Source organism: Rhipicephalus microplus, chromosome 1 (genome assembly GCF_043290135.1).
Source record: "Rhipicephalus microplus isolate Deutch F79 chromosome 1, USDA_Rmic, whole genome shotgun sequence".
In the NCBI taxonomy this organism is placed as follows: Eukaryota; Metazoa; Arthropoda; class Arachnida; order Ixodida; family Ixodidae; genus Rhipicephalus; species Rhipicephalus microplus.
This window is the reverse complement of record NC_134700.1, coordinates 198,030,431-198,044,579: the sequence shown is the minus strand read 5'-3', so window position 1 is coordinate 198,044,579 and position 14,149 is coordinate 198,030,431. Positions and strand designations below refer to the sequence as shown.

The 14,149-nt window shown below is 43.2% G+C and overlaps 2 protein-coding genes and 1 long non-coding RNA gene across 4 annotated transcripts; 1 reads left to right on the top strand and 2 right to left on the bottom strand.

Moving 5' to 3' along the window:
• Positions 1-1,002: 1,002 nt before the first annotated feature.
• LOC119159683 (salivary anticoagulant protein P23) lies at positions 1,003-5,816 on the bottom strand. Its single transcript, XM_037412511.2, has 5 exons — positions 5,666-5,816; positions 4,905-4,963; positions 3,358-3,485; positions 2,453-2,635; positions 1,003-1,631 (listed from the first exon to the last, which is right to left on the bottom strand). The coding sequence occupies exons 2-5, from the start codon at positions 4,945-4,947 to the stop codon at positions 1,323-1,325; spliced, it is 663 nt and encodes a 220-aa protein (XP_037268408.2). The 5' UTR covers positions 4,948-4,963; positions 5,666-5,816; the 3' UTR covers positions 1,003-1,322.
• Positions 5,817-6,794: 978 nt separating this feature from the next.
• LOC142803743 (uncharacterized) lies at positions 6,795-9,739 on the top strand. Of its 2 annotated transcripts, none has more exons than XR_012894260.1 (3): positions 6,795-7,425; positions 7,873-8,042; positions 9,607-9,739. It is a non-coding gene; the product is annotated as an uncharacterized LOC142803743 (long non-coding RNA). The 2 variants fall into 2 exon arrangements; XR_012894258.1 differs by having other exon boundaries at positions 6,802-7,164.
• LOC119159682 (salivary anticoagulant protein P23) lies at positions 8,177-13,877 on the bottom strand. Its single transcript, XM_037412509.2, has 5 exons — positions 13,745-13,877; positions 12,972-13,032; positions 11,792-11,919; positions 9,685-9,864; positions 8,177-8,709 (listed from the first exon to the last, which is right to left on the bottom strand). The coding sequence occupies exons 2-5, from the start codon at positions 13,012-13,014 to the stop codon at positions 8,407-8,409; spliced, it is 654 nt and encodes a 217-aa protein (XP_037268406.2). The 5' UTR covers positions 13,015-13,032; positions 13,745-13,877; the 3' UTR covers positions 8,177-8,406.
• Between the last annotated feature and the right edge of the window lie 272 nt (positions 13,878-14,149).

Genomic DNA, 14,149 nt, shown 5'->3' with positions numbered 1-14,149 from the left:
GCATTCTCTGTATCAGGGCAGAATCTCGTATATGTTGGTCACTTCTTCGGTTTCACTTTACGCAATTGTTTATATAAAGTAGTTATTCGCCCTCAGAAAGCTGACTTTTGGCCAGTTTCATGCATTGAAACTGAGCATTCCAGAACAGCACGAGTACCAAATGTATAGATATATACAAAACGTATCACTGAGGTGTGTTCGCAGTGCATAGTACGAAGGACTTTAGTGCATTGTGTTCGGCCTGAATAACCTAATTGCTCAGTGTGCAATGGAGAAAATCACTTGGCTGGAATCAGAAGTATAAAATGATAACGAGAAAAAAAAAGACGAACAAGTCAACAAGTGAACGAAAGCATTATGAGAAATGACCGCATGTCTTGCTTCCTTCATTACGAGTATAAATTTAGTCCAATTCCTACGTCCAATAGACGTATCACCGTTTACAAAATCGGCACGTATGAAAGTGGTAACCATTATTAACACTAACAGGTTTAGTAGTAATCGCAACGTTTGCTCTATCGTTTCGTCGCTGCCACAGTGATCGCAAGCAGCACTGTCTTCCATGCCGATCCGGAGGGCGAAAACTTTAATGAAAGCGACTACAAGCCACAGTCTGCGAAACATGGTCGTATCAAGTCGAAAGAGTCCGGACTCGATCGTCTTGAGACAGCGGTGCTTGCAGAAAGAAATGTGAAATATCGGTATTACCATCTGGAACCTATGCAGAAAAAAAAAACAATAACTGTTCTATGCTTGACTTCGTCTCATTTAATGGGAATTTGGTAAAGATAGATATTTCGTGAACACTGCTCGTGCGTTTCAGTGTGTGTGTATGTGATTTGTTACAAATGAAAAATTTGGATCAGTAGCACACCGATTAGTAATTGAGAAGTGGTTTTCCACGTGGCACATTGCAATGGTTTAGCGCACTGTTTTATCCCAATGCACATAACCACTCACTGCTGCCATTTCAATGAGTAGTGTATAGTTATGTCAAGAGTGTAGAAACGCATCTTTTTAGCTTTTATTGACACATACAGTATGTTAGCATATATTATAAGTCAACTTTGATATTTTTCAGTAAACTGATCAGCTGGTCAGGCGCTACGAAATCTGTGCGTTCAAAGACACTGAGTGAGTTAAACAAGAGAATGAATAGAAGAAGCCTTCACTGCAAAAAAAAAAAAAGACTGCTTTCTCATTGACATTGAAAAACTGAAATTTGGGCTTGTTCATAAGAATTCATGCTTCAACAAACACCATCACCGATTCAAAATATTTTCGGTCCAACAATGAACTCCCTCATTGCACTTATTGTGACATTAGGTTCTAGGGAACGTGAACAAATTTACAGCGCGGCGGACAAGTGACACATATTCGGCCAAGATGTGACCTAGCTCTTCTTTGACTTTAGCCGAGACTTCTTCCTTGAATTTCTCGCTTCGTTCCTCGTTGAGGGTCAAATTGCTGTCGTATGTGACGTTGAGCTGAAGGTCTTTGATGGAGAACGCGCGCAGAGTGCCGCCGTGATGACCTGCGGGAACTTTGGCTTCGAACTGAATCGTGCCGTTCGTCACAGATACGTTCACTTGGATCGTCTTCCAAACGCCGACAATGTTGTCCCCTTTAGCCTGCGTTGAATTATATACAAAATGGCTTGCTTACCGAAGCTGTAGTTCTCATGTAGGTTGAGCAAATTTTACATGATTAGACACTACACTTGTTCGACACGTCTCTTTATCATTTCGTTGATTGCATTCATTCAAGCTAAGTGATGTATATACGACAGGTGATGTGAACTTAGTTGAAATACTCTACGCGTTTGGTTTCCGTTCGGTTCGCATTAGGCTCGCCTGATTAGCCAGAAGCCGACTGTTTGACGTTCGCTTCTCGCCAAAGTGGAACGCAATCAGATTGATTGATATGTGGGGTTTAACGCCCCAAAACTACCATATGATTATGAGAGGCGCCGTAGTGGAGGGCTCCGTAAATTCAGACCACTTGGGGTTCTTTAACGTGCGCCCAAATCTGAGCACACGGGCCTACAACAATTCCGCCTCTATCGGAAATGCAGCCGCCGCAGCCGGGATTTGATCCCGGGACCTGCGGGTCCGCAGCCGAGTACCTTAGCCACTAGACCACCGCGGCATGGCTCGAACGCTATCAGGTACCAAATCAAGGGCCGTAATCGAATGTCCAAAAATTCAAGGCAAAAGAGAATGCGTACAAAATACCACACTTGTCGGCACAAATACCAAAGTGTGAACTCAATGTACTTGCTTAAGCAGTTGAATGAGTCACTTTTTAAAGAAAGTGAAGTACTAGAAGCCCATTTGCCATGTTCGCGTTAAAGAACCTCAGGTAGTCAAAATTTTTTTGGAGTGCCCCACTTGTATGAAGGACTCCTATATTTCAAAGCATAGAAGCAAAGCGTGTGACTCGAGCAACGTACCAGCGACGTGAAGTTTATGCCGATTCCCTGTATGGTAAGGTCGCAGACAACGATAGTCTGTCCGTTACGAAGGAAAAGTGCCTCACAGTCTTCCTTCCGCTGCACGGCAGTGTCTAGGCCTCGGACCTTGCCACGTGTCATGTTAACCGTAAGGTCACGGTTGGTGACCCGGTTTTGGGGTACCTGCCATGTAAACATCGCACAAGGCGCACGTAATGTTCAGACACGCCAGAGATGATGTGATTGCTTTGCACTCAAGTGAAACACAGAAACGTGGTGGCTTCACTAGTGGTATTTCAAATGCACTCTAGCTACATAATTCACTCTAACACAGTGAAGTTAACCACTCGCAGGGGAGCAATTAACACTCTGGACTTTCTCATGTCAGCTTAAGTGGTTTTGATCAGTGCATATCGTACAGGGGTTGGTTCTAATACTTTATCTAATACTATATTCTATTACTATATACACATACGTATAAGGTCACATTTTTCAATAGATCTAAGATTAAATAGATGGCTTATGTTCATGGCTGGGCCTTTGTTAAATATTTGTTACAATTAAAACTCTGAAAAGTTTTACAGGGTCAACGCTCGACAGTAAACATAGAATGAAAAGCATTCTCTCCTACACTTTGCATCGCGAAGTATTGACACTAGTCTACAATTGGAACACATTTTATCTTTGCTTGTATTTTTTGTTATTTCACCTTTTGAATATGAGCATCACTGCTAGTGTCCATTGATCATGTCAAGTGGCCTGTGGCGGCCATTATGTTTTTGTTATCTTCGGCTATGATCGCCAGGTCTGCTTTATTCCGTATGCGTTATGCATTAACCGGATCAGGTCACTTTCGTCGATAACGCTACAACATTGAACGGCAGCAGCACTTGCAATAACTATACCGTGAAACTGAAGTCTTCAATGGTCGCGTAGGGGTAAAGCCGGGGTGATTCCTTCACGAGAAGTGGTACATCTTCATTTATGATGGTGTCCACGAAAGCGTTCACCTCAGTGATGGTCCCGGGCGACACTGTTAGGAGTGCGCAAGAGATGGCGTTATTGTTATTGCATATTCATTAAAGTGAAACGTTGTGACTGCGGAGGACACTGGGATTGCCGCTAATCAGCGCAGTTTCTCTTGAAAACTTTCATAAATTGGACTTACTAAGCCCAGGAGTCGTGGACGCCTTGGACAAACATGAACAGAGCACAGTGTATACACATACTTGAGTTCACGTCAGCTCAACTGTGCTCAATAGCTTTGGTGTGTTCATAGACTCGCATTTTCTTTCATTACTTCGGGACACTTCTCGCCTTCCCAAATACAAGGTAGCCTACTGGAAAGCACGCTGTGGCTCCCGGTATTTTTTTTTATCCTTTCCTCTCTCTCTCTCTCTCTCTCTCTCTCTCTCTCTTTGTCCGACTGGGCGCTTTTTTGTAACCTGTGCTTGTAATGGCGAAATATATACACTTCATTGGGAACATATTAAACCGACACCAAGCACTGAAGAGGCATATTTGTTGATTTTGAACACACACACACACAAAACAAACTCCACAAACTTTGGGGCAAGACCATTCTTTACTGTATTGCCGTACTATATAAATAGCTGGCTAATAAATGCTTTCATGTAAAAATTTTACGCATACAATTTCAGACAAAAAAAGATTGTCACTCAATTTTGATTGATCTTACGTGCTGCGGCGACACGTACAAACAATTGCTGTAGCGATAAATGAACCACAAACGGGAAGACCATTTGTGTACGTGGAACAGCCAACCTCCCATGCGTTTATGACGACGTATCAAGTTAGATTTTTTATAAAACCTAATGGTCCCAGGTAGGAGAGCAATGCCAGGGCTTGTTTCCTTGTTTGACACAACGTCGAATAAAACCAGCATATAATTAAGCCAGAGAACAAATAGGGGATGCTAATTGTACGGTTTCAAGTCTACTGAAGTAGATATGATATAGACGCGAAGAAAGCGAAATGAACGAAAGAATAACTAGCGACCGGCAGGGAAAGAACCTGCAACCTTCGAATAATGCGTGCGATATTCTATCAATTGAACCATGTTGGTGCCTTTCCTCTCGTTTACATTATTGGGTATTTATTTGCAAGTTGTCTTCTCATTCACTATATCGCAATCACTACAACGCACACAAAATGACAAAATTAACGTTCGCTCATCCTTTTTCGGTCACATAATCTTAAAATCTTAACTGTCTCAAGGTTTGGTTATGTCACCGTGACCATACATGTGACAACAAACTTTCTGTCTGGCTTATGTATACGGTTTGTTCATTGATGATAATTTGTGCACTAATTGGTTACCTTCTCCACTTTTAATAATCTCTATCAGAGCTAACCACTGTACTATAATATTCTTCACAGCAATATTAGCGGAAAGTAAGAGAAATAACTTTGATATGCGCCAAAAACTCACCATAACTGACAGTTGCCAGTACCAAGATGCAGAACTTCAGCATTATTGTAATATGTTCCCTGCAAGAAAAAAAAAAACAATCGTTGGAACATGCCTTGAAGGAAGCCGGAAAAATAACCTCCTGTAATCGACCTCCTTTGTCCTCTATTTTCCAGGTTCGTCTTGTGAAAGCCCAACACAACGAAATTGTGGCTCATCTTCGAGTGAGGAGTCTCACTTATCAAATACTTTTGAATTGGCACATGTATGCGCGAGCAGTTTTAAATGAAAGGTTTTTTGACTGACATATTTTCCAGAATATGAATCGCATTGTTCCATATTTTGCTTCCTCTTTGTAAAATTTCATTTCATCTTTGATGGTATTGACGTTATTGTTTCTGGTATTTCGTCTATCATTCCAGTTTACCAGCGGCTGATTCATTTCGGGATCACATTTTTAACCGTGAATTAGCTGTGTTACTGCTATCAAGAGTTCCATCCTTAGCAGTGACTTCCTTTTATAAGCATAATCTTCTGTGACGATCTAGTATTTTCTGAGCACATTGTATGGCTACCGAAGTAAGAGCTGTGACATCACTACGTGAAATATGTGCTTAGATTTCTCTGAACGTCCAAAGGGAACTCACTTCAGTTATGTCGAATGAATTACCCAAAAGAAAGTTGTTGTACTCATATTCGTGATAACTGAATCTCTACACTTTAAAACGTGTGTAAGCTCCCCAAAGAGGCATCGAATAAAACGTGAAAAAGCTGGAACGCACCTGACCACCACTCGTAGCAAAAAGTTTTGCTCAACTGAACCAGACCACCACCACGTTCCGTGTACGGATGCTGAAGTCTCGTTCTTGGACTTTTACTCTTCCCTGCCAACTTTTACCTCCTCCACTGTCAGCGGTATCGCTAAGCGCATCTCTTGGACGAAGTTTCACGACGTCAGCTTGCTGAGATACAAAGAGTGCACCCGTGCCTATACCGCTCTAAAGCAGCACCTTGGCATCGCATTAGACGAAACGTGCATTAAATCGGACGCGTTGACCCAATACTTATCCAGTATATTTGCAGTGAATATCCCGACTATGCAAAAAGTCGTTGAGTTCATCTATCTATCTATCTATCTATCTATCTATCTATCTATCTATCTATCTATCTATCTATCTATCTATCTATCTATCTATCTATCTATCTATCTATCTATCTATCTATCTATCTATGTATCTATCTATCTATCTATCTATCTATCTATCTATCTATCTATCTATCTATCTATCTATCTATCTATCTATCTATCTATCTATCTATCTATCTATCTATCTATCTATCTATCTATCTATCTATCTAATCTGCTAAATTCATTTTAGTTTGAGTAATACACTACAAGTGAACGGTGTCTAGGATATCATTTAGTAATTTAGATACCTTTCCCTTGATCGCAGCTACTCAGCACCATTGGTGAGGGCGTGTCATTCAGTGTATTTCTCGAAGGTTAGTTTGTTTATGCTCTCAACGGTCATCAGTCATACAACGTGCCGCGTACGTTTCCTACCGCGCGATACGATTGCTTATACGTTAAACAAGCCCAGGTGGTTGAAATTTCCGGGTCCCTCCACTATGGTGTCTCTCATAATCCTATGGTGGTTTTGGGACATTAAACCCCACATATAATTGCTTATAATAAATGGCCGAGTTTTGCGTCCGACGCAAAACACGCCCCTCGCAACAGCCGTGGCCCCGCTCAGCTGGCCAGTCAACCACCTTCTTGGTGCCCTTCGATTCTGGGAAGCCTTCCATGCAAACGCCGCCCGTATCCTGAACTTTTCGTTTACGTACGCACCGCCTCCTCAGGAGTAACGACCGGGCACGTGGCCGCTCCCGGTGATGCCTCATCGCGAGACCCATCTGCGAGTCCCACGACAACATCGTCAGCGCCTTTACACCAGGCGACATCGCACGTGTCATCGCCCGCATCACCGATAAACTCTTCTGAACCCATCGCGCGACTGTTACTTGCGGTCACACTACGAGCTCCCGGAGACGCGCACGGAGAATTAGAGATGTATAGTCAGTGGTGCACCAAGAGTTAGAGGCGCCAAGCTCCCTGCTTTATTTTCTGCTTTTGCAGCGTTCTTTTCTTGGCCAACCACCCACTGGGAAAGAACATGAGAAAGCATAAGCTTGAGTACGCCACACTTTTGGGTACATACATTATAATGGCTTTATTACAAAGCTGTCGTGCAGGGGCCCCAAAGTGCTTTGCTTATGCGTAAGTTCCTTTATTCCTTTCGCATGTTTTGGCTGGGAGTACAAATGAGCTCAAAAGAGTGCACATACCAAAGTGGCATGGGGTCCCCAGCAGTAACATTCTCTATTATGGAGACTTCTAGTTGGGCGTCCGCAGCCACTCCACGCACTCTGGTGCCGACTGGAGAAACTATAGAGCGCTACGCGCAAGCTGGTGCAGGCTAAAAGGGCTTGAGGCGTAAAAGCATGCACACGCCACAAAAGACGACGACGGGACTTGCGCGTGAGTTTTGTTTTTTTGCCTATAGCTGTTTTAACATTAACAAATACATAGTCGACCAACACAAACTTCTCCCAAGCTTATGCAACCAGCATTGAACCATCCACTACCAAAGGCTTGCTGTGATCCTGCCCAGGTTTTGGCAACTAGAGATGAAATATACTTAGCTCTGCGTGACTTCTGCGAGGCCGCAGCTGCCGCAACACCTATACACGGGCACACAACAACGCATCACGAATGTTTCAACATATAGTTTGTTTGCTTTTGTACTTTACAAACGCGGAACCTTTTTTTTTCGCTGTTTAGCACGTAGATCAAGGCAGGCTTCCACTTCGAACGACCCAGGGTGTTTTCTCACACAAATCTTGAAGTGGCTTTGAATTGATTGGATAAACTAGACATCGGTACACACTATGGTCGTGCGAATAAATCTGAGTTTTTTTTACACAGGAAACAAAAGCAGCAAGCCTGCACAGGGAAAAAAAAGAAGTCATCAGAACCCGTTACACGCTCCTTCTCGTTGCCGTGGGCCCTTCTGAAAAAATGACATCTTCAACTGTCCAGCGCTTGTGACAACCTCTTTGCAACCTTTTCTGCGAGACACTGTGCCGTGTGACTTGGTGAGTGACTCCTATTATTCAGGAGATGTTCAGGTGAAATCCGGTCATTTAGGTCAGGCTAACCCCGCCTGTTGCAACACCACCACCACCACCACCACCACCCAGGAAAAGAAAAGACTACTTGCTACATGTAATCACTGAAAGATCACATTATTCATGTTTAATGACATGTAACACAGTGATTTGTGCAAGTTAGTGAACATTCATCTTGTAATGTAGCGGCAGCACACAAGAACACAATAACAAGCGGGCATGTTAGCCACTCATGTGCCCCCTCTTTAGTCTGGTCTTGTTACTTGACGCTGTATTGCGAAAGTAATGACCTTAACGATGTCTTCCTTCGCAATGACCATTAGGTTATGCCTCAGCGGACGCGAATAGATCTGAAAACTTGGCGAACAAGTGACACATATTGGGTGAAAATTTTCCGTAGCTCTTCCTTGACTTTGGCCGAGATTTCCTCCTTGAACTTCTCGCTGCTTCCCGGGTTGAGACTCAGGTTGCTGTCGTAGGTCACGTCGAGCTGCATGTCCTTGATTACGAACGCGCGCACTTCTCCGTAGCCCTCACCGACAGGAGCTTTGGCTTCGAGATGAACAATGCTGTCCGTCACATCTACGCTCACCCAAATGCTCTTCCAGTTAGTGAACTGGGGGTCCCTGGTTACCTGCGTTTCGGGTTGAGCAAAGTGATTAGATTGTCTAATCAGCAGCGTCCACGGAGGTTAGAATATATCATGGTTTGACTCTATACTAAGATGCAGCTTAACTTACTGGAAATACCCCGTCAAGACAACCAAACCACACCAGGGGATTGCTACTGCGACTGAAGAAATAGACCCCATAATACGATCTTCAATGCTCTACACAGGGGGCATTCCCAGCTGTCCGGTTCATGACGTCACTCTGCGATGCACGCGTATTTGTGCAAATTTGTGTGCATACGCTTTGAGGAGGAAATGCCATTGACTTGCCAGTTAAAATATATGTTTAAGACCTCCTTCCACTTATATCGGAGTTTGTTCACTAATAAACAGTGATTCATGGCTGCTGAGGGGACGTGAGGCAATCCCCTTACTCGTAAGACCTTCGTTTTGTGTGTCTATTTCGCCCGCGATTTGGCGTGTACTATAGGCTGCTCGACGACGACAGCTGACTTCTGGATCCAATTAAACGCTAGTCATAATAAAACTTTTCAACAACCAAACAAAACACGAACGTGTGAAGGTTCGTGCACCTGAGTACATGAGTAACAAAGTTTGAAGTGAATTTATTAGTTTCAATATAATTATTTGCCTAACGCATCCTGCTGAGAACTACTGCTTGACTGTGTGCATTAGGTAACCCACGTAGCCCGTTTCATGAGTGTTGCCACGAGGCTGGTTAACTTAAATGACACTGTTCATTTCCAACTCACTTCGCTTCATCTACCTAAATTTTCTAACCTTGTCGTCGCAGCGCACGTTGGAATGAAAGGAGTTGGGAAGAGGCATAAGTCGGAGCCCTGTACTCAAGAGTATGTGACTCGGTGTGTATGCATGTGTTTCTTTCTTCTGTTCCGTCAGTATTGCACAATGCACCATCCACTGAACGAAGACTCCCGTTATTGTGGCTCAACACATCGCGAGACCGAAGCAACTTACCAGCGAAGTGAAGGCAATGTTGAGTCCTCGCATGGTGAGGTTACAAACGATGACGCTCAGTCCACCGCGAAAGAAGGGCGCCCGGCAGTCTCCCTCTCTCTGCAAGGCATCGTCCAGGCCTCTGACCTTGCCATGTGTCATGTTCACCATCAGGTCTCTGGTGAACCGGTCCTTGTGCAACTGCCAGGTACGTGTCGCACAAGAAAAACATTCACTTCAGACACTTCATAAGTGTAATCGTGGGTCGGCTCTCAAGTGAAACACAATAACGCTGTGGTACCGTGACTGTGTTTTTTTTCGAATATTGCAATAACAATTCTAATATCGATCATGATTTTTAGGATTTTGCGTTCCAAAACTATGTGTACCTGAATCTTTAACATATACCTGAATATAGGCAGACGGGCCTGAAACATTTAAGCCTCCATCGAAAATGTAGCCGCCATAGCCGAAATTTGAGCCCGTGACCTAATATATAATAATCCATTGATGTTGCTAATTAGTACAACATACGGAAACAGCATTAGGTAAACTGAGCGGAAATAAGCAATGAACGCTTCGTACTTAATCGTGACCTACCGAGCAATTTCAGTTGAAGTTCTGTTAACAGGACTTATATCTGATATTGTGATTAACTACAGAAGCAAGTGAATAGCTTTCGAGCGAAGCTTCAGGAGATGAGTAGGGGCCCCGTCAGTTGCAAATTTGCGTCCTTAAGCACAAGATTTCTTTTTATGATAACAAGGACCCCTTGACGTCTTGATGTCAGCATTATACGAAAAAGGAAATGATTGGGGGAAGGAACCGCATAACGTTGAAGACATCAACTTCTGAGAAGTTCGCAGTTATGCAATAAGGAAGAAACATACAAAGCCTGTGATGTCACTTATTTATTTGCCGGTGTTCAGTAACGCCTTTTATAAATTTTTCTCGGCAGCATCCTCGTCATTGATAATGTGGCGAACTGGCTCATCAATCAGCTGAAATACTTAGCAGCAGTTCGTACGTGCCTCTGATCCTTGGCTGTGGTATTCGCTGCTGTCTTACACGAAGTGCGTATTCTACTTTGTGAATAGGTGGTGAAATTTTATAGGTATTGGCCATTTGTTTGCTTTCTGCTCATGCAAATTTCCATAAACATTTTCAGGGGTGAGAACAAATGCTTCCTTTCTGGACCAAGGCGCCGGAGTACAAAGGCTTATGTCATTTCCTGTGCACATTTGGGGTGCCCCGCCTATTTACCATACGCTACAGGCGATTACGATGGCAGCCAGGGAATCTTCTTTGACGACGTGTATAAGAGCTGGCTTGACCATGAAAAACTAGTTTTTAAATTATTTCGGTCATGAAGATGAATCCGAAAGTTCAAAAGCGTAATAGGTACCGAACGGGTACATCACGCATAAGATATAGCGAGTATATTGTAGAGCAAAGCAGTGGTCAGACTGCAGTCGCATCTACTGTATCGTCCGCTTGCGCAGCTATAGCGACCACGTAGGGTGGCATTTATCTTTTCGGTACGATACATCTTTTACGACGTGCCAATCATCACTCTGAATGATTGTCGATAGCAATTTGCAATGACAGGCCGCATCCGTACGACTGCTGCGGACGCGCAGCTAAATCTGTCTTGTAACGCACGGTGCGTCTGCCCTCTATAGTCCGGTAAGCCAACTGTACAACAGCAAATACACGCTACCGCTTGAGAGTCAAAGACGCGCATAAAGACACAGAATCTGGGTAGGCGAGAAGCCCTCTAACGGAAATCGAAAACCAAAACTGCTTTGCTCAATGGTCGTACGTAACGATCGCTTAAGTAGTGTGCATCAAAGTTTATGTAATGTAATTTACGCTAAATACAACAAAGTCTGAACAAGCTAGTTATGCTGCTTGCGTTTCCGTTAACGATCCTCACCTAGGGTTTGTACGTAGCACACGTAGTCTGAATACGGCAACAAATGAACCAAGTCGTGCAAGATAGCGAAACGAAAGATAATTATATCTGAGATTTCGCATTCCAATAGCTCGATATGATTCAGGGGCGCCGTAAAAGTGAGAGAGATAATTAACCAGTCAACAAGGACAACAAGGACAACAAGGACTATACCTTGAAGCTGAAGTCCCCGAGCGTTGCGTACGGGTAAAGCTGCCGCGATTCCCTCACGAGTGGTGGCACTTTCTCCTTGAAGATGGTGTCCACGAAAGCATTCGCATCACTGACGCGTGATGAAAATGCTGTTTGGGGATACGCAAGAGATGAGGTTATCAATAGTGCATGTTATTTAAATATAAATGTTATGACCGCGAAGAAAATTCAGCATGCTGCTGTTCACCGCTGCTTATGTTGTAAATTGCGGCACAATGAACTTGTGCTCTGGGGAGTGCAATATAGAAATGAATAAAGTGAAGTGCTCTTGCATTGGCATGCGCTTTAATGAACTCTGTTCAAAAACTATTCTTCTCTTTGACCTACTGACAAGTTTCTGCTCTCTCTTTTTCATGCTCTCCTTTCCGATGCTCCCAACGTAGGGTAGCCAACCGGCCCTAATCCTTGCTAACTTCCCTGCGTTCTCAGTTGTTGTTCTTTATCCTTCAATATAGCCAGCTTCTGATACTGTTTTGGGGACGTTCTTGCTTTTTTTTACCGTTATCTCTCTCTCAACGCGTGCTTTGTTGTGCATTTTTTCTTGTTAAATATAAGAAGTTATTGAGTAATATGAGCGTAATATGGTGACAAACAGGTTTCTATACGATAATACGTTGTCACTGCGCGGCAATTAACAGGGTGATCAAGCGAAGTTCGGTAATACAAATGAAAACGTCAGTCAGTCGCTTTGTCAATAGGCATCTGGATCGTCATCTAGATTATATTGTTGTGCTGCGCAAATAGTTTGTTAACATATCTTTCTCTACATGCCTACACGTACGAATATATATAAACAGAACAGAAGTATTTATTATGGCCTTATGTTTAGCCTTTTGTGACCTATGCGGACATCTACTCCAAAACAAAACAGCAGTGACCTGAAAGGCCGTTTCATGCGCTCAGAACAGCACGTGTGCCTTTTGACAACGCTTACCGCGCTGTTTTTGGTAAGACCGAATATTCGCATGGCTTATCAAATCACTTAATGCGTACGGCATTAACCCTTCTTTCTCTGTCTGGAGTGTAGGCCTATAGCTTTTTTACTGAAAGGAAATAACCCAGATTAGCCTGCGTATGTTCTTGTCGTGGCAAAATATTCGTAAACTGAAAGTAACCATGCTGATAGACGCCACAGACTCACCATAATTGGCAGTTGCCAGCACCAGGACGCAGAACGTCAGCATTGTAACTGAAAATATATTCTTTCAAAGAGAAGTCGAAAGAATGATCGGTGTAAGTAGGCCTGAAAGTTTCCCTCCACTATACTAACCACCCCTCCCCCCCCCTTTTATTTCCCTGCATGTTTGGGAGAAAGCAAATAGCAAGTGTTGGAATCACAGTGAATTTTCAAGGCGTGTATAGTTTCGCTCGAAATCGGTCATCCTCTTTTAACAGGTTTGTCCATGCAACAACATAAAAAAAACTAATGAAGTTGCATCAATAAAAAATACTATTGCCATTTCAAATATTGCCCTTCTCTTTTCTAGAATGCTGGTTTGGAGTTATAATTTGTCGATCGTTTCGAGTCTGCTATCTTTTACACTAAAAATTATAGGTGAAAAGTCCTGTACCATCTTATGACCGTATTTTTTAGGATTTGTTGTTTTAACTACGTTTAAATACTTGGCTTTTTGCAGTAAACTCAGTTTAAAAATACCAATCTCGAGGTAAAATCTCAAACTTTCATTGAACACTTTGCACTATTACCAAAATTACAGCTACGCATCATTCTGTACTAAATTTCTAAGTGTTTCTAGTTGCTCAAAGTCATTTTCTTCAACTTCTATCGACCAAATTACCCAAAGGCACACTCTTCCACTGATATGCTGAAGAACATCTGTCGTATGCAATACAATATATATATATAGGATCGAAAAATATACAGCAACCACAGATAAAGGCCCCGTGGCTTACCTGATTTTCACGCGTAGCAGGAATTTTCGCTCAGCTGAATCCGAGAGCCACGATGTTCCTACGCTTATTCAGAACCTTTGGCTTTTCCTTGGCAACTCTTACCCTCTCCACTGTAGGGGTGATAGGTGCGAGACGCCACGGTAGCAAAATCTGAGCTTACAGACAAAAAAAAAAATGAAAACATGCCGATGTCAACGGCGGCCTAGTGCAGCACCTCGGTATCGCGTCGGTCCAAATGTGTGGGAAATCGGATGCGTTAAAGCAACACCATTAGCAGCTTTGATGTTGCGCAATCTCTGACGGTCTGGTGAAGGTTCTGCCAAAGTCGGTGTGCCTATCCATATACGCCGATGATATTTTCCTCTGGAGTGCTGCAGTTACTCGCCCTCAGGTGCGTGCACGAAT

Bases quoted from the DNA above. Each gene is read 5' to 3' on its own strand.
- LOC119159683 (XM_037412511.2), bottom strand. From the start codon at position 4,947: ATGCTGAAGTTCTGCATCTTGGTACTGGCAACTGTCAGTTATG. The intron at 2,636-3,357 runs GTATAGTTATTG...TTTACATGGCAG, and splicing joins TTGAAGACTTCAGTTTCACG to GTACCCCAAAACCGGGTCAC. The intron at 1,632-2,452 runs GTACGTTGCTCG...AATTCAACGCAG, and splicing joins GCATAAACTTCACGTCGCTG to GCTAAAGGGGACAACATTGT.
- LOC119159682 (XM_037412509.2), bottom strand. From the start codon at position 13,014: ATGCTGACGTTCTGCGTCCTGGTGCTGGCAACTGCCAATTATG. The intron at 11,920-12,971 runs GTGAGTCTGTGG...ATCCCCAAACAG, and splicing joins GCTGGCAACTGCCAATTATG to CATTTTCATCACGCGTCAGT. The intron at 9,865-11,791 runs GTATAGTCCTTG...CGTACCTGGCAG, and splicing joins TCGGGGACTTCAGCTTCAAG to TTGCACAAGGACCGGTTCAC.